At 36.2% G+C, this 23,059-nt stretch overlaps 1 protein-coding gene across 11 annotated transcripts in view; it reads right to left on the minus strand.

The window, feature by feature from the left end:
- Positions 1 to 2,241: 2,241 nt before the first annotated feature.
- LOC131047515 (uncharacterized) overlaps positions 2,242 to 23,059 on the minus strand; it is a 44,946-nt gene continuing 24,128 nt past the window's right edge. Inside the window, exons 3-6 of one of the 11 annotated variants that reach the window (XR_009106331.2) lie at positions 10,558 to 10,627; positions 3,063 to 3,125; positions 2,777 to 2,848; positions 2,242 to 2,703 (exon numbers count right to left, since the gene is read on the minus strand). Coding sequence is in view for 4 of the 11 variants with exons in the window: in XM_057981397.2 (XP_057837380.1) it covers positions 2,830 to 2,848; positions 3,089 to 3,125; positions 10,558 to 10,627 (126 nt within the window). In the remaining 7 variants the exon portion in view is untranslated. Of the gene's footprint in view, positions 2,849 to 3,049; positions 3,126 to 10,557; positions 10,628 to 23,059 lie in introns of all 11 variants that reach the window. The other 10 variants (XR_009371546.1, XR_009106299.2, XR_009106306.2 and 7 more) reach the window with 10 other exon arrangements.

Here is a 23,059-nt window from a genome sequence, read left to right on the forward strand (position 1 = left end):
GAGGTAGTCACTCTAAAGTCCAATAAAAGAAGTGGACCTATACTGATTTGTTTGTTACTCCCATTTTAGTGACAAGCTACTCAAAATATTTAATATGTTTCCTTGGATTAGAAGTTGCTTTACAAATAGGCATCTTGTGAATTAGCCATTCCTTCTTTGCAAAACTACATTTAATTGCAATCTGTAGATTTCTCCATGCGAGGATGTTTTGCTCATAGGATTTCGACTATCTTGTTTTTTCTCTTAAGATTATTACATCTTCATCTTCTCCAAATACTTCTCAACATTCCCAATTCCAAAATATTTGAGATAATTCTTATAGTTATGCCATTCAGATATTTTGATTCTTATCATAAGTCTTTTCCACTATATTTGATCACTGGTTTCAATACAACTACTAATATTTATTGTCATATTTTATTTTCCTCTTTTTTGTTTTCCTAGCAAATTATCAATATCCTCTTGTATCTTCTTCAATGGAAGCGGCACAAGAGATGACATTTGGTTAGGTGATCACCTCTTTATCATGCCTCTAAATGGGGGGATCGTATTATTTAAGATTTATTTATTCTCTTCTATTCCTAATTAACACCATTACTCATTTTCCCTTTATTTAAACTCACCTCTATTTCTCATTCTACTTATATATAACAAATTTGTATGTTTAATATACAATTTCTTGCCTCTTCTTAGGGTTTCTCCATAGTTTCTTCATGATCCATCAATTCCATGGGCATTTCCTTTTCTCTACATCCTTCACTTCATCCTCAAACCTTTTGGTGTTGGCTACCTCTACTCAAACACCTCTTATACCCTCACAAAAGTTCATAATTTTTCTCTGTTTGGAAAAAAATTATGTGCTTTATTCTTAGTCGTCCTTGTATGACTTCACCATTGAATTAAGTTGCTAAAGATGATGCAAAGCAAACTTTCATTGGTAAATCGCATAATAAAAATGATTTGAGAAATTCAAATGCTAACTGTATTTCACACCCAATCTTCAAAAGCCATTTTCATACTGATACTAATGTATATAAATATCCATTTGTAATATTTTTGGCCACTTAGTAGTTTCTACATTATAATATTCCAATGAGAAAGTACCCACATATGACTAAGAGATTTATGCTATTGTCTAAGCATGCAAGCATTGAAAATGTTATATATTGGAAAAAGAGGCCGCTATGGATACAAATCATTAATTGTTCCAATTATTGTAGATGCATAAATAAGTGGCAATAAGAGTAGCATAAAAATGGTCTCTTTATCGAACCACAAAAACGTTTGTGAATGCAAAACTAAAAAGCAACTTACACAAACCACGCAATGAAACTAGGATATGGACCTGCTTGGAGACATCTTTAAAACATGCAACGTTGAGATAGATATCTTAAATGTGATTGGAGTAATAAGTTTTATATGTAACAATGAAATGATATTTGCCAAATGAGACATATTTGCAATCATAATCTAGTAAATGAAATCTTAAATCAAGGCAACTGATAAAAAGGATAAAAAAATATATCTTAAATTTAAAACATAACTACAAAAACATTCTACACACCATTTTGGCCTAAAGGATGCTAAAATCATCTAATCAAAAGCGGAGGATAACAATGATCAAATTTGATACAAAGCATATGAACCGTCACAAAAACCTCAAACAAATATAATGACTGTACCACCAATATCATTACATCAAAAATTAGTTACGGAATCATCAGGTCTTGGCCACATGAATAGGGAATCATAATCATAAACTTCACAAAAGCTGATAGCTCAGAAGGCATTGCAATTAATTAAAGGGAGTAGTAGATAGGTAGTAAAACGGTTTGGATCACTGGCATTTGTTATATGAATAAAAGGCATACTAAAATCCATGTCACCCTTTTAGTCCCCTCTTCAGACTTCAGCCTTGACACGAATGTAAAACTTGAATTGATTCAACAAGGAAATTCCGTTTTATCTTTTTGTGACAGCCAAACTGGTCTTTGCTGGACTGTATTCTAAGAAAATGATCCCTAATTCAACATCTATCCAACACAGACCACCTCATCTGAGACTTATTGAACCCTACATTATGCATCATTGTTTGCTTGATGAAATGATTATCCTTTAATATTTAAGACTTTTCCAAGAGATGTGTCAGATGGTACTTCAACTTAGTGATGCCTTCATAGACTCTACTATTTAAGTGAGACCTATCTTCGGATTTCATTACACCATAGGATTGCTCTGCACTAGACCTTCAAGTTGTCTTTCTAATAAATTACCAATGCATTCTTGGGTTTTTATAATTAGTTATAGGGATGTATTGGAAAAGAAGGGCATGTGTACCAAACTAACTGAGAAAATCCAAGTAGGAACTGAACAACATGACTCTAACAAAGGATTAAAACCCCTGCCAATGAGCTAATCAACCTATGCTAACAGAGAAAGGCAGAAAGTAGCCTTTACGAAACAAAAAATAACTGTCCCAATAATATGAAAATTGTCCAAGATAAACATCAATATTACAAAATTTTGAGTAATCAGATTGACTTGTACATACTCTTTCCAGTCCTTGAGTTCCCTTTCCCTTCCTCACAAATTGTGTATGGGCCACTATATATCCAACCAAATAATTTTCTATAAAACCAAATTCATGCAATAAACCAACAAGGAAAAAGTATATTACTTCTGTGTTCAAACTGGATAGTTTACCTGTAATTCTAAACTAGTCAGAAAGTGAGAAAGAGGTAGAGATAAACAGTAAAACAGAAAGATAATTTCTTACTTCTGAAAATTTTATGGAAGATAACCCAACCAGAAGTCTTTCTGCGTGCATTCTTATAATGATTTTTCCAACCTGTAAACATATGTTTAAAAGATGAAGCCGAGCTCTGTGCTCTTACTAAAGACTATATTAAACAAAATGATCCTGCAAAAGATGTCAGCAACATAGCAAACATTTTCTTAAAAATATGAATATAGTTCATCCCTTAAAATGAATTTTTACAATAAAAAATTGAAAACACCAATAATTGCATGAGTGATGTATATTGGTTACCTGACTTGGCTACCTGGATACAATATTCAAATGACTTACATCTTCTGAAGCTGTGCCCTACTTTTGTCTAGCTCTCCTAATCATCATAAACCATCCTCAATCAGTTGTCCTAAAAAGCTACTCTTTCTACAAGCTAAAGAGTCATGTTGCCCCAAAAAATTAACCTTATAACATCAAATAGTCATGCATTTACAATTATTTAAGGCAAACACACAAAATCGAAGAGTAAATAGCACAGACAAGAGATAACTTCAAATAAATGATGATATTAAATGAAAAATAAATTTTCTACATCTATTCAGAACCAAAGTAAGACATGCGACAATTCTTTTAAGAAACTGTAAAGCAATTTGTGCATCCATATCAGCTGTGCTGTAACAAACGTGTGATTAAGCAACTTGCATGATGGCTGGGAGGTTGGCCAGGAGTGGTTCTCATACAATGCAATATAATTGGGCAAGTAGGCATTTGTCTCCATCGTGAATTTGAGACTAGGTTGTCGCCCAATAAAGTTTGTACTGTTTGTAAATATATAACCATGCCTTCTCTGGATAATGTATTTCTGCATCTGTTTTACTCTCACTACCACAGTTTTTATACCAGTTCATGCTTAGCTGGTTTAGAAGGTCTTGCATTTTTGTAGTGATCTGCTCATTCTATTATAAGTAATGTTTTAGAGAGGAAGGTCAAAAGCTTGGGAGAATATGCACCAATGAAGTCACAAAGTGGAATGGCAAAATAAAATTAGATCAAAGTGCCACTCAAAAAAAACCACCCTTCTAATGACTTATTCTCCTGTGAAAAGGTTTTTGAGTACATCTTAGCTTTATAAAAAGAAGTCTCTAAAAAGGGAATTACAGGATCATATTGCATTTTTGTTCAAGTTAAATCAATATTTGGAAGAGGCTACAGGTATGAAGGCCATTTTTATTGACATTGTATCTCCATATAGCAAGCTTGTAAAGCTTTGTAACATTAGGGAGTAGTTAAACCATCATCTTTATAAAAATCCTGCAAGGTGAAAAGTATGAAAGCAGTCAAAGAAGAAAATTATCTGTCAAAGGTACAACTGTTATGAAAGCATAACCTGTAGTTTTGCAAGGGAACCGTACATTGCCCTTCAGAAGAGAAATCAGTGTGCACGATGGATATACACCTACAATTAGCATTTAATTTGTTAACTTTAAAACTGTCAAAATAATAATAGCTATAAGCCTATTAGGAGCTGGAAAATAACGGAACAGGTGATGGGCATTAAGTGAAATGAGCTTTGGAGAATATTTGTGTGACAATAACGACATCCACATAGGTGATCCACACAGCTTTGACAGATGAGATTGAAAAATAGAGGACAAATTGAATTGTTAGTTACAAACATGCAATATGAACCTAATTTTGGGTCAAACCTAAATTTGTAAATTGCATGGTAGTGAATGAACATGCACATACCCATATATAAATGTAACAGAAGTTAAAGGTATGGAAAATTGTCTCCAGAATGATAAATGTTATGTTTGCAAACAGAAGCATGATTAAAGGTGATAGACTAAAAAAAAGATTATGCCATGGTGAGAAAATGTGTGATCAATCTGATAGTCATCGTTTAGCTCAGCATATAGAATGAGTAGTGTTCAAGGATCCAATGGCAGTTTAAGTTTGGCAAGATGTAAATAAACTTATTGCAGCTTGCATAAACTAAACTAAATATTGTGTGGACTTTATCCCACACATGACTATAAATTCAAGAAGACAAACATGCAGAGATCAAAGCATGCAACATCACATAATGGCCTGGAATGGACCACAACGAGCCAAATAACAAGCAACTCACAAAGTATGAGCAAAGCAGCCAAATGGGTAAATAAGAAAGCATAATGAACAAGAAAGAGAATCGATCAAGCATAAGTAGGACTAGGAATAAAAGGAATAACAGTTTAAAGGAAAGTGACTATGGTATTAGAAGAGAAAACATAAGAACTTTGGCTTTGACCTCCAAGGACCAAGGGGAGCTAAGAATATAGATAAATAAGCAGGTAATCCAAAGATGTGAACAAGGTAAGTAGGTAATGTAACAAAATACGCATCTTTGGTGGGAGACTTCAAGAAGGCTTGTTTTGTATTTGCCACTTGATTGCAACAAATGATACAATGCCAACCTAACAAAATTGAAATCAAACATACATTTTACAAATTTTTTTTTTTTTTTTTAGTAAATAGTAAGGATCCTAATGATGGGACCAGATGAAGTAAGCAATTCATAGTAGGGACTTTGATTTGGGTTATTGTGAGGAACACATATGGCCTATTGTTACATGGAGGTAGAAGACAATAAATACCTACATCATATTGTAACATATGCTTTATATACCAAGCAGCATGCATCAAGGGCTGGATGAATGCCTCGCCATTATGACAATGATGAGTTGAAGAAAAGGTTTACAAACATATTTCAGCATTAAGGATGCATCTAGACTTCATGAGGGATAACTTATATTTGCAAATCTTCAATATCCAACACTCATGAAACCAATGGCTAGGGCAGATATATCTAGCCTTGCTCAAAAAGATCTAATTGGATGGTGAACATTGCATGAGAAGAATACTGAGAATGATTGCCGCTCACCTCCTTTTGCAAGTTACTAGATACTCTACTGCAGAAAGGAATTGGTCCACATACAACCTCATTACATTGTCAAGACAAGGAGGCTTTACCTCTAGAAGAGTGGATGAGTTAGTTGTTTTACATAGTACCTTGCAGCTTTAAGATATACAAACACCATTCACAAGTTGGGATTGATACAAAAGATGCTAGACAAATTAATGAGGAAGTGAGGAGGGCTTGGTTAGGGTCCCATTCAGTGAGTTACATCCGTGTGATGTACATAGTGAATGCATCATTCACTCTCTTATAGTCTTCAATTTTATACATACTCAGCTGGGGGTAGCACTCATGACTCCAGAATTGTCCTTGCCCATTCCCAATTTCACCTTTGCATATTAATCCTCTGTATGAAACAAACTATGCAAGCAGGTATACCAGGTAAGAAGTCATGGCAAATGACTTGGACCGCTCTACATTCCTCAGCTGAAAATCCAGGTTGTGACTTATAATCTTGGACCAATTTATTAATGTTCCTCTAAGACAATCCTGGATGAAGCAGAACATCCATCCATCAAATATTGCTCCCTGCGGCATCCCCATCACTCTGTTGAGTAGGAATATCAAATCACTATACTCCTCCTTGAAATCTATGCACATGAGTGTCTTGGGAGCCTTGGAATGATGAGATCTAGGCTCAATCATCCACTCTTTTTTAATCAAATTCTTGCATACACCCATCTTCTTCGTGTATCTTTCCGCATATTCATCCTTGGTCACATCCTTCATGTTTGTTCCACGTGGAATTCCGAACACCTTTGCAATAGCATCCTCAACAAGGTAGGCGATGACAATGCCCTTAGGAGTCTTGATCATTCTTGTGAGCGGATCGTAACATCGTGCACACTCCAGGATAAGCTCACTGCACTGTATGGACTGTGGAAATCCAGCGGCATGGAAAATACCACTCTTCATAATGTTCGCATATGTTGGGGAAGGAACTTGATCTCCGACTCCGAACATCCAACGTTGCATGTGGTCGAAGTCTAGGAAATGCATGTTTGTATCAGTGATCTCCTTCCATCTCGATGAAATCTTAAGTTCTGGATAAAATCCAGTCTCCAGCATCTTCAATAGTTCTTTCCTTTCCTTATATCCAGACTTTGACATCGCACCTATACGAAGCTCGAAGTTAGACTTAGGGAAATAAATAATGCTTTGAATAAAATTCCTAACTTTCTAAAGATCTTAGCTAATCAGAGCATGGAGTCAGGAAAATAATCCATACACTTGGTAAATTTTAGCAATTAAGTTCAAAGTGTGACAACACTAAGGCATGGAAACCCTCTATAAAATCCACTAATACCTCCTTATACTTAGAAAATATGCAAGCTTAAAATGCAAAGGAGTATACCAGATTAATGATGACTAAGGAAAGGTGTGAAAGGTTGTGTTTTCACACAATGTATGTCTGAAGACACCTTCCGCAGTCAACAATGGAGGTCAACAATTCTGAAGACAACCTGAAAAAATCAGACTTTTAAAACATGTTGTAATCTTCAAAAATGTGCGTAAACTTGATAAAAATCAGTTTTAATGATGAAAACAATCATATTCAGGAATGTAAGTGTGGCTGGTAAAAATTTATTTCTGAGGACAAGTCTGAAAATTGGTTACTTCAGACTTACCAGCACCTTGCAAAGTAGATAAAAATCCTTGAAAATGATGAAAAATGGCTAAGGAATCAGCTCCAAGCAAAATCGTCAAAATGGTTAGGTGGCTGGAAATGAAAATTTATGAAGGCAACCGCCTAACAATGGAGTTTTCAGACCTGCAATAGCGATAAGATGATTCTGAAAATGCACAGAAAACTCCACAAAATACCTCCAAATGCAAATCGCCTAAGTTGGAATTGGCTGGGCAATAAAAACTTAAGTCTGAAAAATTAATGGGCAGCCATTAATGGAGGTCAAATCTGAAGTAAACCTTAGATCTGAAGCGAATCAACAAGCTGGAAATGATGGCAGCCACCAAGCATGCATGGAAATTCACCAAAATGTGGCACAAACCACTCTCAAACTAAAATCGAAATTTTCCCAGCTATGGCGCCAACTAAAATTCTGAAAATATCATCAATGGCAACCCCAATCTACAACAATGGAGGTTTGGAACAGCAAGCAAAAAATGGAGGAAAATATCGCCCAAGTCTCCAAACACAAAATCGCCACTTTTCACCAAAAATCACCACATTTGCAAAAAATCGCCAAACTTAGAAAATCGAAAATTCTGGAAATGGTCTTCAATGGCAGCAAGGGGAATGGATAAGCAAGCTGGAAAAAATGGAGGAGGAAAGAATCCTCAACCCAACACTTCACTTCAATCACTTGCTAAAATTTGCCCAACTTGGAGAAAAATCGCCTTTCATGGAGACACCTGGCAGATTTAATAATAAAATAATGCTAAGGCTCCTCTCTTATACTTGCTTTTAACTCTCACTTTCACCACACAAGCAATTTGGGATAAAACACTTGTATATATACTTGCTTGGTAAAAACTAACTTGCTTGTAAAAGGTTCAAAATATTAAATGATTATTGCAAGTTATTAAATTTTGCTTTTAAAATTTTAAATAATCATTAATAATTATTTAAAAGCAATTAAAAATGGGGCTTACTTATTAAAATATTGCAATTTAAATCCAAATTAAGCCTCCAGAGGAAAATCGACTTGGGTTAGGATTGAAAAATCCCTTTAAAAATCATTAAAGTGTCAAAATTTTCCCCACAAGGGAAAATCGATCCTAGCTTGGATAAAAATCCATGCATAACTTCATCAAAAACGCACACAAAACTCCCCAAGGGAAAATCGATGGCAGTCTGGATTGAAAATTCACACTCCAAACTCACTTTACTTGCAAAAATCACTCCCTGGTGGAAAATCGACCTCTATCTGGATGAAAATCCGGACTCAAAATTCATTAAAATGCTCTCAGTGGAAAATCAACCTCTGTCTGGATGAAAATCCGGACAAAAATCCGCAATCACTTGTCACAAAACATCCCGGTGGAAAATCGACCCAGGCATGGAATTATCCTCAACATTGTCCGCACTATAGTCCGCACTCCTGGTGGAAAATCGATGGCAGTCTGGATAAATCCTGACACTTAGCCAAATTTTAGCACTCCCAGGGGAAAATCGACTTGGGTATGGATAAACAGTGGTGGAAAATAATAGCCAGTATGGATTTCAGGGGAAACCCATTTGTAGTATGGATTTTGAGTGGGGGAATGGGTTGGGTAGTCTGGAATATGAGAGGAAAAGCACCTCTAGCATGGAATTTGACCTTCTAACTCTTGGAATATGGATTTCCCTTAGGAATTTATCATTTTAACCACTCGAAATCACTTAGAAACTTCAAAATTAGACTGGACTTAGGCAAATTTTCCAAAATATTGAGCGAAACGCTAGGAAAATATTGGGATAAAGTGTGAAATCAACTTAAATAATACCTTAGGGGCGAGAAAACAACTCCAAAAGGTCTTGGAATACCTTGGCACTTTAAAATCACTGCTGCGCGTGTTTAAAAACACGTTAACGCTCAAATGGTCAAACACTTAGACAAAACTTGGGATCATTAAAATATCAACGTTTGCAACTTGATCCTATAGCTTCAAAACCCTAGACGGCACTAGGCATGATCAAAATTCCAAGACTCGGGCACGGGAAATGCAAAATTGCCCACTAAGCAGCCAAAACCCTAACCTAACAACGCAGAAAGCCCGAAAAGAGGGGGTCCCCGTTAGCAATGGAGCGATGTGTGAAAAGGTCACAACACTTCCCAACCTGTACTTGAAAAATGCCTCTGTGTTCCCTATTGTCCTTGTCTCATAACACCGAGGAACTTAGAAACAAAACCATGATAAGGCCAATAAATATGCACTCAGTACCATGATTTCCTAACCATTATAAAAAAATTAAACAAAAAGGAGATAATTAACAAGATATATGTACAAAAAAGATAAAGATAATTTAGAGCGCTTATTTTAAACAATATGTGTTCAATACCTGAATACTATGAGTGTCTTGCCATCATCTAAAATTAACAAGATCCTTTAAAGATCAATACTATAAATGTATTTTCTCCCAACAAAAGAATTGCGGACTCTAGTGGGTCATTTTATATTTAACTTTAACCATTTTTAAAGTTTAAAGCAGTCCCCCATATGATCAAGGGGCGTACAATACACATTAGGGATGCTCCCAAGGATTCTAGGGACGTCTAAATGTCCCCAAAAATTCAATAAAAATAAGGAAACATCATCCAAGATGCTGGGAAGATCCAAAGACATCCCAATGTTTTTTAAATGTGGGATGGGTTGGAGTCATTTCACCCTAATTCCCACATCCTAGGCAGCTAAGAAATGCCAAGGACACATCCCAATGGCACATAGGATTAAAATGAGACACGATACATCATACATGGCTAAAACATCTAACAATATCTAAATGCTATGGCTTACTGTTTTATAGTTAAGACAATATCAATAAAATCACAAGCTAGGTTAGATAGGCTAGACAACTACTGATATCTTATGAACATTCAATAGTTGTCACTCCACACACTTTTTGCAATCCCATGGAGTGAATCCTCCAAAAGTTCCATTTTAGGGATATTTGGAAGGGATTGGGTACCCTTCGAGGATAAGGTAATTGTGAGACATCAACTACAATAGAGTAAGTCCACCATGTTTCAAGGGCTATTAGGGAGTTTCAAATTCACCCATCACCCTTGATTTGTAGGGATGTGTATTGTCTCTTGGACCTTCAAGAGCACTTCCTCATTTAACATTGAATTGAGAGAAAGAGAGAGGGAGAGCTATAAAAAGAGAATTGGGTTGTCAAATGACTCACTTTCTTGTGAAGTTGTGGCTGATTTTACATCTGTACGAAAGAACAGTCCGCATTTTTTCTCATAAACAGGCTGCAAAAAGGTACAAACATTAGAGAAACCCTTTCAATAATGGTCCTAAAATTGAAACAACATTTACATCAAATTTTGAAATACAATATTTCAAACAGCATTGAGGTGATGAAAAATCTCATAAACACGGAATTCAATAAGCCTTGTTCTAACAATTCAAATTTCATCAATCATTATATATGATGAATGTAGGCCAAGTGACACAAGTACATAACAAGAGGGTCGACCACAAGCAATAAAAAGAAATAAATAAATAAACAGAAAATTAAAAGTAAATCAAGAAATTTAATGAATGTCCAACCACTGGTAGGACAGGTAACCTTTTAGAAGAGTGGAGACATATAGCTATATCCAAAGAAAAACTACTTGTTTTTATCTCTAAAGGTAAGAAACATAAGTCAACACCAATTTCCTGTATAAAACAGTACTTCATAAACTAAAGTGCACAATTAGAGCCTTGGGAGTAGACTTTTGTAACACTGAAGTGTTCCAACCCATAGTCAAAATCTGTAATGCACCACTCTGACCAGACTCACGCACCGAGTCTCTGCCAAATAATCATCAAGCCTTGGCCAAGTCCACCAAAAACCTCACTGAGTTTCAGATACAGACTAGCGCATTTCAGGCAAGGACTTGCTGTGGCCAGAAGAACAAAAAAAACAGGCATTAACACAGTAAAACATTTCAATTTTTTGTGTTCATTTGGTCTATCCAAGGTGCAAAGAGAGCTACGAGGAGTGATTGGAAAGCAGTTTTTTAGATTGGATTGAGTTTGGAGTGCATTTGAGAAAGCTGTGTATTGTTTTTTTATAAATTTTTCCTTCTTTTTGTTTTTCAAATTTCAAATGTCAAATGCTGAAAACCCAATTGTTAAAGCTGTCAAGAAATTGAAATTTTCAATTGTCAAATTTTGAATGTTTAAGGATCATATGAATATGTAATCTTTGAATTATGACAAATTAATGATCAGAATAGATTTATGTGTTCTCTAAATGAATTAATTTCTGTTTTTTTGGTATAATTATGGCTTTTTCTTTGCCAATTTTTGCTGAGATTTTTCAGAGTCCAAGTGTAATGTCCCTATTTGTGAATGCCCTAATTTAGCCCTAAATCACAATTCCTAAATGAGCAAGAGCAGGGTTAGGGATACCTTTCACCAGATTGAAACCCTGCAAAACAGGTCAGGAACCATTTACAACAATAATTCATAAAACAGTTCTTCTTGATTAGAAATCATTAAGCATATAGCAGAAGTATCAATTTAATCATAAGATGTCTTAAGTATGTTTGGGGAAGCTCAACCATAGGAGAGCTAGGATAAGGTGACTTCGATAGGGTGTCCTATATCCTCTACCCTAGGCACAAAAGCAGATATACCATCCCTCTTGGCCTCATGTGACCTATGCCATCCATACGAGGTGGTGCACCCAGTGAGGTGTCTCACAATCGTTCCCCCTCATTTTGCCATTCATTTCCCACTTCCTATGATTGAACTCCTTGGTGTGTTAATTCACCATGATAGAGGGATGAGGTGTATTCATAACAAGGTGCCCCAGAAGCCCATCTCTTCTAAGCCTTCTAAGCCCAAGGTGGTACCCTTTGTACCCCCTTGGCCTCATGGGACCATTTGGTCCCCACCATGAGGTGGCATACCTAGAAGAGTACCCCATCACCGTACCCCTCTTGTAATACATCATTTCCTCTACCATGGCCGACTTTAATAATCATTCAGAACATATAAAGAATTCCAGTATTATGCATGTATTCTACATATAATAAACAGACAAACCACAGGATATCATGAAACAGTAGTGAGCAGATAAAATTTATATTTACTATGCTATGTTAAGCGGTCTAAACAGCAATGCATCATTAATGATAGCATACTCATACCACACTACAGTATTGGGTCGAACTGCTGTGTATTTCAATATCTTATGTAAAGCCAAATCTGATTCATTCGGTAATTGATTGATCGAATGAATGAATTCCTTTGATTTGTTGATTTGAGGTATTGGTGAGTGATGATTAAGTGATTGTTGATTTGATAGAATGATTTGCTGATTGATTGTTTGCTTGATTTGAATGATAGGAATGATGATTGATAAGCGATCCTTGAATGATTGGAATGATCTCTTTTACAGTTCATTGGTGAAAGGGTCACCACCCTTCATTGCTACCTTTGAGAATAATAAATTATTCTCCAAATTGATGTCCCTTCCATCTCTTCCTCAAATGAAACTTCTTCCCTTTATATCTTCCCATGTGAGGGAGAGGTCACATCTCTTCATCATGCCTGGCCTTTGGCAAGAGGCACAACCTTTCACAATTTCCACCCTTTGAGATAGTACAACCCTTCACAATTTTTGCCCTTTGAAAGAGACAGAACCTTTCTACTTCCCGTTCCTTTCTTCTTCCATTAATCCTTCCTTTGTTCACATGCTTCCATTCATTTCTTCCCTACGTTTTTTCTTTTCAAATGATCTTTTCTCCTTTTTATATCTCATTGTTTGAGAGAGTCATAACTCTTCATTCCATGCCTTTTGACCTTTCATTAACTTATTACATTTTAACTATGTTATATTATATTTTTATTATTTTATGTTTTAATTTATTATTATTATTTATTAATAAATCCTATTTAAAAAGGGGACATTACACCAAGTCAAGATTTTGGGCTGTCAAGTCTATACAGATTCCAAGCTTTCCAACTATCTTCCAACTAATAGTGACTAAAGGAGTTAAAAAGGAAGCACTTCAAAAGTTTTGACACAGAACCCCTGATCTGAATGCAAATATCGAGCTTATGCCTCTAACATGTGACCTCACGGTGAGCCCAATAATAAGCATCTCCAACCCCCCTGTTAGTGCTTGTCTTTAGCCTGAGACATATGCTGAATGGTTCAAATTGTAAATCTATGATTTTCAGCCTTAAACCTCAACTGATAAGAACATACTAATAACTGACCTACAGGGTTCTAAAGCCCACAGAACTCCCAGCTGGTAAGATCACTCTAAAGGCTGACCTCTCAATGGTAAGAACACACTCAAAGGTGACCTAGAGGGATCCGAAGCATGCGGAACATTAAAGATATCTCAGTAGGTAACAAGAGGATCTGAAATATGGAATAAGTGTTTAAAATGGAAGGCTAACTAAAAAAGAGGAAGCTTAGTCACTACAATCCCAAAGAAATGATTACGCATGGTACACTTTTCTGGCGCATCCTTTCTAAATCATATTGCTCTTCCTATTTAAAACCCACTATTGCATATAGTTGACCTATCTACCAATAGGACTGTTAAAGTTGATATTTTATGGCCCCTCCATAATCTCTAGCATCAATTGATGTTGTGGTCATTGTCAAAGGAGAAAACAAAGGCAACCAACAAGGACTGCAAGATTTTCCTTAAGGTATTCCATATGGTAATGTTCAATCTCCTACAGAAATTTCATCTGGTATTGCTCTCCAATTGCCTAAATTTAATAATGCTTGCAAATGGCTTTAGTGGTATACTACAATGGGCTATTTTACTAATAAAATTCCTTTAGCCAGCACACTACAGTGGAAGTGGAATCAGACTGCTTGCCCTAGGTATTAAGTGTCAAGTTGCCCAAAATACATCCAAAGGCTTTAATATATTTCATTTCTCAAATGCTGATCTTTCTTCAACCATTATTAAGCATGGCCCTTGGTTGTCCAGAGCTATTGTTTGTTTTCTCGGCATGGACAAGTGATTTTGTTGTCTTTGATAGAGTTAACCTTAAATTCCTGGTCTGGATAAAATGTCCAAAGATTATCGCTTCCTCTTTGGCCCTTTATTGGCTATCTATTTAACCCAAGCCATGAGAAAAACAAGCTCGATTAGGCCCAACCTCAAAAAAGTAAGTGTGGAGTGATGTCCACGAATTTTAAGGATTCCATTGATATACAAATAACCAATTACAAGTTGCATGGCATATTTTGTATGTTAATTTTCCCAATATTTGCTTTGTATGCCAATGCTCAAAAGCAGAAAATATTACTTTTTGGTGGCTATTGCAGGGGAATTAAACAGTCACCAAATTCACAAACGAGTAGAAGTTTAATGGGAACAATGATGGCAAAAGGATAAATGTCCACAACAAAAATGCCAACCCGCAAGACCTAGCAAGTTCAGTATAGGAATGATAGGGATTCTAAACTCTAAAACCTCAGCTCCACTTGCTAAAAAACTCTTCTACACATTCAAACAACATCCTTCACTGATCTACAGTGTTTCATAAACCAATAATTTGATCACAAGCTCATATCAGATTGTTGCTAACTTATAAACTTGTTTTGAGGTGATGATATCAACCTCTTGGCTAGGGGACATCCCCCCACTCTAAAGGGACATGTGGTCCATTCAATCATTCTCCTAAAGTAGACAAGTGGTGGATAATTGTAGGAAACACCTCGTTCTTTTCCATTTAATGGTTTTCTAAGTCCCAAACAAGAAAAGGGTTTTGCTAAAAAGTTACCATGAATATTATTCATGGAAATTGGAATGCATGAGGTATACATGGTTTGGGCAAACAGCCAAAGATTTGAGAAAGGTGATGTATTGTGTTTATAGGGAGTTAAAATTGTGTTTCTAAAATATTTGAAAACATAGACAATAATTTCAAAGATATTCAAAACATAAAATGAGGAGCCGAAGTCTCCTTAAATAAGAGATTACAAAGATCTATCCGTAAAGGATAAGATCAACAACTAAGAAAAGCCAAGGATAAGAACTTAGTGAAAGAATAAAAGAATACTCTAAAATACTATCCTAATAACATGATTGACCATTATAAACTAAATAAAACAATATTATTTTAATACCCTCCCTTAATAGTCAATCTACTAACTACATCAAGTTTCTCCCAAAATTTTACAAATTTCTTTGGACTCGAGGACTTGGTTAGAGTGTTTGTAGTCTGATCCTCAATTGGAACATACTGCAACATCACTGATCCATCATCTACAAGTTGTCGTATGAAATGACAATGAAGCTCCACATGTTTTGTACGCTTGTGGAAGATTGGATTTTTGGCAAGCTTTAGCACCCCTTGATTGTCACAAAACAAGGGTGAAGGCCCCTCAAGACATTTGCATGTCAAAAAGCATCCTCCTAAGCCAGACTGCCTCACATGTTGCTTTGACAGTTCCCTCATACTTTGATTCTGTCAAGGAAAAAGCTACTGTCTACTACTTCTTACAAGTCCATGTGACTGCACCTGTACCAAGACTAAAAACATATCCAAAGGTAGACTTCCTATCATCAACAGAACCTGCCCAATCTGCATCTATGAACCCAACTAGCCTAGGATCTTTTCTTTTACTATACAGAATGCCAAAGTCAAGTGTCCCTTTCACATATCTTAGTACCCGCTTCACTGCAATCCAATGTTTTGCCTTGGGGGTTGTCATGAAATAAGAATGTAACTCACAGCATAACTCAAATCAGGTTTAGTGGCAGTAAGGTAGATAAGATTGCAAACTACTTGTCAAAACTCTAACTCGTTGATCACATTTGAGTCTGTTTTGGCAAAGAGCTTCAGCCCTTTCTCCATAGGTGTAGACAAGATTTTGCAATTTGTCATTCTAAACTTGTCTAGCGAACTTCCAGAATATTTAGATTGAGAAATAAAAATAGCACCACCTGTCTACCAAGCTTCTACACCAAGGCAATAATGGAGAAGTCCTAAGTCTGTCATATCAGAAGCCTAACACAAATTCCATTTGATTTGCTCAAGCAAATGCGCCCCACTACCTGTAATAATAATATCAATCATATAAATGACAAGAAGAATGATATCATTACCTATGCTTTTGACATATAAATTGGGATCTGAAGGACTTCTTTGAAACCCTCGATCATCCAAATACTTGTCAACCTTTATGTACCATGCCCCGGGTACCTATTTTAGGCCATAAAGAGCTTTCGTCAGTATGCATACCTAATGCTCTTTTACTGCAACTTGAAAACCCTAAGGTTGTATCATGCACACTTCTTCCTCTAAATCTCCATTGAAGAAGACACTATTCACGTCCATTTGATGGACTTTCTAGCCAAATTGTGCTACCATAGCTAGAACTAGACGGATGGTGCTCATCTTTGTTGTAGGAGCAAAGGTCTCCTCATAGTCTATGCCTTTGTGGGAGAAACCTTTAGCCACCAACTGTGCTTTGTATTTGTCAAGTGTAACATCAAATTTGTACTTGACTTTGTACATCCATTTGCAGCCAATGGGTTTCTTCCTTGGTGGAAGATTTGAAACGACTCAAATCTTATTTTTTAAAAGACTTTAATGTTTGGATTCCATAGCCTTTTCCCATTTAGGTTTACCTTTTGCTTCTGAATAATCCTGGGGTTCATAAACATTTTGAATGTTAGCCATAAGAGCAAAGTTTACTATATTTTGCTTGCTCTTTCCTTTGGATGATCAACCCTCAACCAGTTCATCATCCCGAACATCACCAATGTGTTTTTCCCACCACTTAGGTCTCATTGTAGAAACACCTTCATCTAAATCAATGTGGTATCATGACTTGGGCTGCCTTGAACTATATCATCTAGATGTTGATCCAGGTTTTCCTAAAGAAAATATTCTAGTACTGGTATTTGCCTAAGAGATTCCACAAGTTCGAAATCCTCGGCCTCCATTTCCTACATTTGGAAGTAGTGGTAGTGCGAATGTGAGCATTGGGCCTCATATTCGTAAAAATAAATCCACATTAGACTCATTTTTTGTTCCATGCACGACAACAGGTGCCCAACCATCACTTGAGAGCATGGGTTGGAATAAAGAGAAGCATGATGCTGTGAAAATGGCAATTGGAAACTTTTGGTTCTACAACAATGTTCCATTTCACGCAGCGAGGTATTCATTAGTATTTTGTTTTCTATGTCTTAATTTTTTTTCTTTTAAGAAATTGAGAATTTAAGAAATTAAGAGTATACCACATTCATTATTTTAATTTTTAAAGTTACAAGTAAAACTTAATAGTTAATAGTAAATACTTATTCCATTTATTTAATTTGTTTTAGGTCTCCATACTGGCAAATTATGATAGATGCCATTACTGTTTGTGGTCGGAGTTCAAAGCCCCTAATGATGAGGAGATAAAAGGCCCTATTTTGAGTCAAAAGGTAAAGCCAAAATTGCCGAGCAGCATGACATATGTGTAATGTCCCCACTTTGAAATAAAATTTAATAATAGATGATAATAATAAAATTAAATTAAAATATAAAATAAAATAATTATATATAATTAAATATGATTAATTAAAAATTAATTAAGTTAATGAAAAGTCAAAAGAAATGAAAGGAAAGGTTGTGACTCCCTCAACAATGAGATATAAAAGGGAGAAGAGAACCTCATTTGAGAGGGGGAATAATTTGGAAATGAGAAGTGCAGATCTGATTTAAATAATAAGTGCAGATCTGATTATGAGAGGTTGTGTCCCTTTCAAAGGGCAGAAATAATGAAGAGTTGCACTCTTTCAAAGGGTGCTAATGGTGAAAGGGTGTATCTCTTGCCAAAGGGTATACATGATGAAGAGGTGTGACCTCTCCCTCACATTGAGAGATATAAAGGAAATGAGAGATATAAAGGAAAGGAATCAAAAGCATCTAGTAAGATCACCATTGATAAAATCAAATCAGAATTGTTATCAAGTTACAGGCAGTAACATTTGTGTTCTTGGTAGTATGCATGGGGATGTGCTTAATAAGTATGCTTAATATATGAAGCCCAATAATGTTCTTATGCAGAATTAATAGTAATGCTAATATGAACTGCAATATGTATGACGGTCATACTTAATTTCATATATCTATTCATAATACATAAGAAATATATATACTTATAGTCTAAATCATGTTATTACTTTCCGTATTTAAGAAGATGGGATTGAGATGTTCCAAAGAGGGGCAGTCTAAATCCAAGCAATAGGTTAAGTCCCAAGATAGGGTGGGGATCAGCGACCCATAAGCCTTGAGGGTATAGACCCAAGATAGGTAAGGGCTTGGATCTGTAAACTTTGAGGGAACCTATTGTAGTTGGTCTCTAAGCGCTTTGGTAACATATGTAAACCCTTCTCCCTTAAAACTGAAGTAATAGCAAGGTTTGATATCTATATTAAGAACTATGAATAATGAAATTAATCAGCTAATGAGGGAAATAGACAAGCACTTGTTAATAACTTATTGAAGAAAATCTATCAATTTTAGTATATTTAAATAGATCAGGTAGGGGACATTACAATATGGAGGAGGAAGGGTTGCACCATCATGACTGATGGTTGGACCGACAGAAGAAATAGAACACTACTGAATTTTCTTGTCTCCTCATCAAGTAATCGTACTTTGTATTTTGTAAAGTACATATATTATTGATTTAGTGATTAAGTTTTTTAATTTTTATTTTACTGAATCCCTTTTTTTTTCTTTCTTAGGTAGCATAGTGTTCTTGAAGTCAATTGATGCTTCAAGGAATGTAAAAATTGTTGAGTATCTCTATGGGGTGTTGGAGGAAGTGTTGGAGGACATGGGTGAGGAGAATGTGGTGCAAATAGTGACAGATAATGCAGCAAATTATGTTGTTGCAGGTAAACTTTTTATGGAGAGGTACCCCACCTTGTTTTGGACCCCTTGTGTTGCTCATTGCATTGACCTCATATTGGAGGATCTTTGTAAACTTCCATGGATTAAAACATATGTAGAGACTAGAAGGAATATTTGTAAATACATATACAATCATGCCTAGGTCCTCAACCTTATGAGAAATTTCACAAATAAGAAAGAGCTATATCGTCCAGGAATTACCTGATTTGCAACAAATTTTATCACGTTGCAATCCTTGCTTCAGTCCAAGGTCGGATTGAAACACATGTTTGTAAGTGAGGAGTGGACCGCATCATCATATGCAAAGACTACTGCAGGGATTGAGACGGTTGATCAGGTTTTTGATGAGCATAGCTTTTGGCAACCGGCCAAGGAGATTCTACGGGTAATTATCTATTATATTTTTCATTTTTGTTCTCATTTCTATTTCATTTCCTTATTTTTATTCACACTTGTTTATGTATAACTTAAAACTTAAAGCTTAATGGTGCAACTTTCAACTTGTGATCACAGTTCATAGAGCCTCTTGTTGTTCTCCTACGAGTTGTTGATGGAGAGAAGCCCGCAATGGGCTACATTTATGAGGGCATGGACAGGGTGAAGGAGGCCATTAGAGCCATTTATTCAGGGAATCGGCTTAAGTATGGTCCCATATGGGAGGTCGTTGATCGACGATGGCACAATTTGCTTCACAGGCCTATACATGCAGCTGCCTACTACCTTAATTTGACGTTCCAATTTTGCCCAGATTTCAAGGCCGATGATAAGGTGTGGAGTGGGCTCTACAAAGTTGTAGAGTGAATGTTGCCTGATTCATCAATTGGAGCACACATAGTCCGTGAGATGGAGATGTTTAGGAATGCACAACGAGACTTCCTTTCACGAGACATATGCAAGCAAAACCGAACACAAATGATGCCAGGTAAAAATCTAATCAAGGTATAGTTTAAAATTTAAATCTTAAACTTTTATATCTATGATTCTATTACAATTATCATAAACTCAAAGTTATAGAATAGAAATGATTTTTACTATTTTTTGTTTTAAATGCATGGTAGGAGATGTTTAGTAATAAGGTGCCAAATCTACAAAAGATTGTAGTTCGTATCTTGAGCCAGCCATGTAGTGCTTCAAATTGTGAGCGCAATTGGAGCATGTTCGAGCATATTCACTCCAAAAAGCGCAATAGGTTGCTGGTGCAAAGGTTGAATGATCTTGTGTTTGTTCATTACAACCTTCGCCTCCTTCACAGACAGATCTTGGGCACTGACACATCTCCTATCACTTTAGAGGAGGTTGATCCACAAGCAAAGTGGAACATTGAGGTTGATGATCCTGTCTTCAGTGATGAAGACTTAGAATGGGTTGATCAGGTGGATTGAGAGGCAGAGGCAATAGTGATGGCAAAGGAGGCTAGAGCACGAGGAGACCCATTGGAGGGCCTTGAGACCGAGGATGATGTGGATGTCATTGAGGCTGATCCTGAGCCTGAGACACAAGCAAAGATCATGGCTACAGAACGTTCCAGGACCTATCTTAGGCGCACACCTAGGATAGTTGCGGGGTCGAGTGATCACTGATATTGGCTCCTCTGAGCCTTAGACTTCTAGGCTCTAGCTTTTATGTTGAACTTAATATATGTTTTGAACTTTTCATGACATGGATTTCATATTCCATGAATTTTGTAGACATCTGACACTATCTATATTTCTAATGTGTTATTTAGTTTAGCTTATTTCCTTCAGCTCAAACCTAAAATTTGCATTTATACTTATGTGATCAATGTAAACTTGTGTATGTGCTTCTATTTGATGAGATTATTGTGTCTTTAATGTTTATTTATTATAGGATGCATGAAACAGGTTTTAAATCCTCAAAAAAAATTGAATTTCTTGGGTTTTTCAATTTGCCAAGTCTTGGCCGAGTATTTGTTGAGTCTGGGAAGCCGAGTCTGAGCCGAGTCTGAGTCTAGTAACTCTGGTTTATACTACACATGAAAGGAAATAAGAAAACATTATAGATATGCTTGGCATCAAAAGACAAATGCTTATGGACATAATCTAGAATCAAATTGGTAACAAAAATGGTCATGCATGACATTGTAGTAGCAGCTCTATGTAACGTCCCTTAGACAGTCTAGTTGTTAGCAAGGGTTAGCCTATAATCAGGGTTCCCGTTGGCTAACGTGGTGGATAGGGAGCCCATTTGGGGGTCTGGTACCTTTTAAGGAGTATTGGAGGCGTTTTGGGAGTTCGGAGGCAGTCTCCTAATTTTTAGAAGGGTCCCTATTTTTTAAGAGACTGTCGGTTGACTGTATGACCACCCAGAGGGCCAAGGAGCATAGCAGAGTGGCTTAGAAGCGTTTATCATTGACTCGAGACAGTCTCCTATTTTTTAGGAGAATCCCTATTTTTTAGAAGGAGACTGCCAGTTGCTCTACTATATTTAGACATCACCCGTGGGCTGGTGGCGACACTCAATTGTCAATTTGGAGTTGAGGTGATGGATACAAGAATAAATTCAAAATATTAAGTTAATACTTTAATGTTTCATTTTAAATAAAATAAAGTGATTTTAATATAAAAAAGACTTTATAAAATAATAAAGTGCCCCCCCCCCATGGCATGCACTCCTAGGTGGGTAAAGTTGTTTTAAAAGGTGGTCATTGGTTCATGAAGGATTAGACCCTTGGAGAAGTTCAAACCTCTTAGGAGGGATATTTTTGATAAAATAAACATTATTAAAATAAGAGAATGCAACCCTAAAATCAAATTAGGGTTTGAGACAATAAAAGAACATTGGAGGCAGCCATTTGCTCATTCATTTATTCATTTTTACAGCAGTAAACTTTGGAATTGAGCTCTAAGGATGAATTTCAACAGCAGACAGACTTTTGGGAATGAAAACTCCCTGGAGATTGGAAGGTTGGACGAAACCCCAACATTTCTTGGAGGGTGAATTCGTTCAGAATTCATCATTGAGCAGATTGGCATCATTGTTTGGTATTAACAGCGGATCAGACATATTGAAGAGCAGATTTTGGTATCAGATTGCAGATCTGGGTCATTTGGGCCTATATATTCGTCATTCAGCAGCACACCAAGCCTATCATGCCTTCTATACAGAGGAATATAACAAGCTACAGCTGGACGTTAGGGTTTGGAGCAAAAATCAGACCTCAGATCAGAAATAATTATGTCTGATTTTGCAAATCAGAATTATACAAGTCTGGACCAGCAATCGAACTTCTATAATAAGGGCCTCCTCGACATTCATACAAACAATTTAGGGTTTATATCACAAATCGACCTCCTGTAGCAGTCTGGTGGCATTTTCTTGTACCTTGCATTTGCATTTTTCTCAATAAAATTCCAAGGCACCGATGGTATTTCCAGGTATAATGACTCTTATGGTTCCGTGTTCTAACTGCCAAATCTGAATTCGCATGTTGCTATCCTTACAAATCAGTATTCTGATTTTATATCAGTCATATATTGTGTGAAAAAGCATAGTAAATGTCAATTTATTGCACCAAAATTATATAAAACCCTTGCATTCATATTTGGCATCAAAACTCAAGCAAAAACCTTCCAAACAAACTCATTCAAACACAACCAGCAAACCACATATTTCAAAAATTCGGATCAGATTTGGCTGGGGATCTTTCAGTGGTATCAGAGCCATGATCCCGCCAGCTTGAGGGGATTTTGATCATTTCTATGTATCCTGGAAGGATTGGACCATACAGATATTATACTTGTAGGATAGCACAAGTGGGATTAAATTTTGATACGAGT

The sequence above is a fragment of the Cryptomeria japonica genome, chromosome 2 (genome assembly GCF_030272615.1).
Source record: "Cryptomeria japonica chromosome 2, Sugi_1.0, whole genome shotgun sequence".
NCBI classification, from domain to species: domain Eukaryota; kingdom Viridiplantae; phylum Streptophyta; class Pinopsida; order Cupressales; family Cupressaceae; genus Cryptomeria; species Cryptomeria japonica.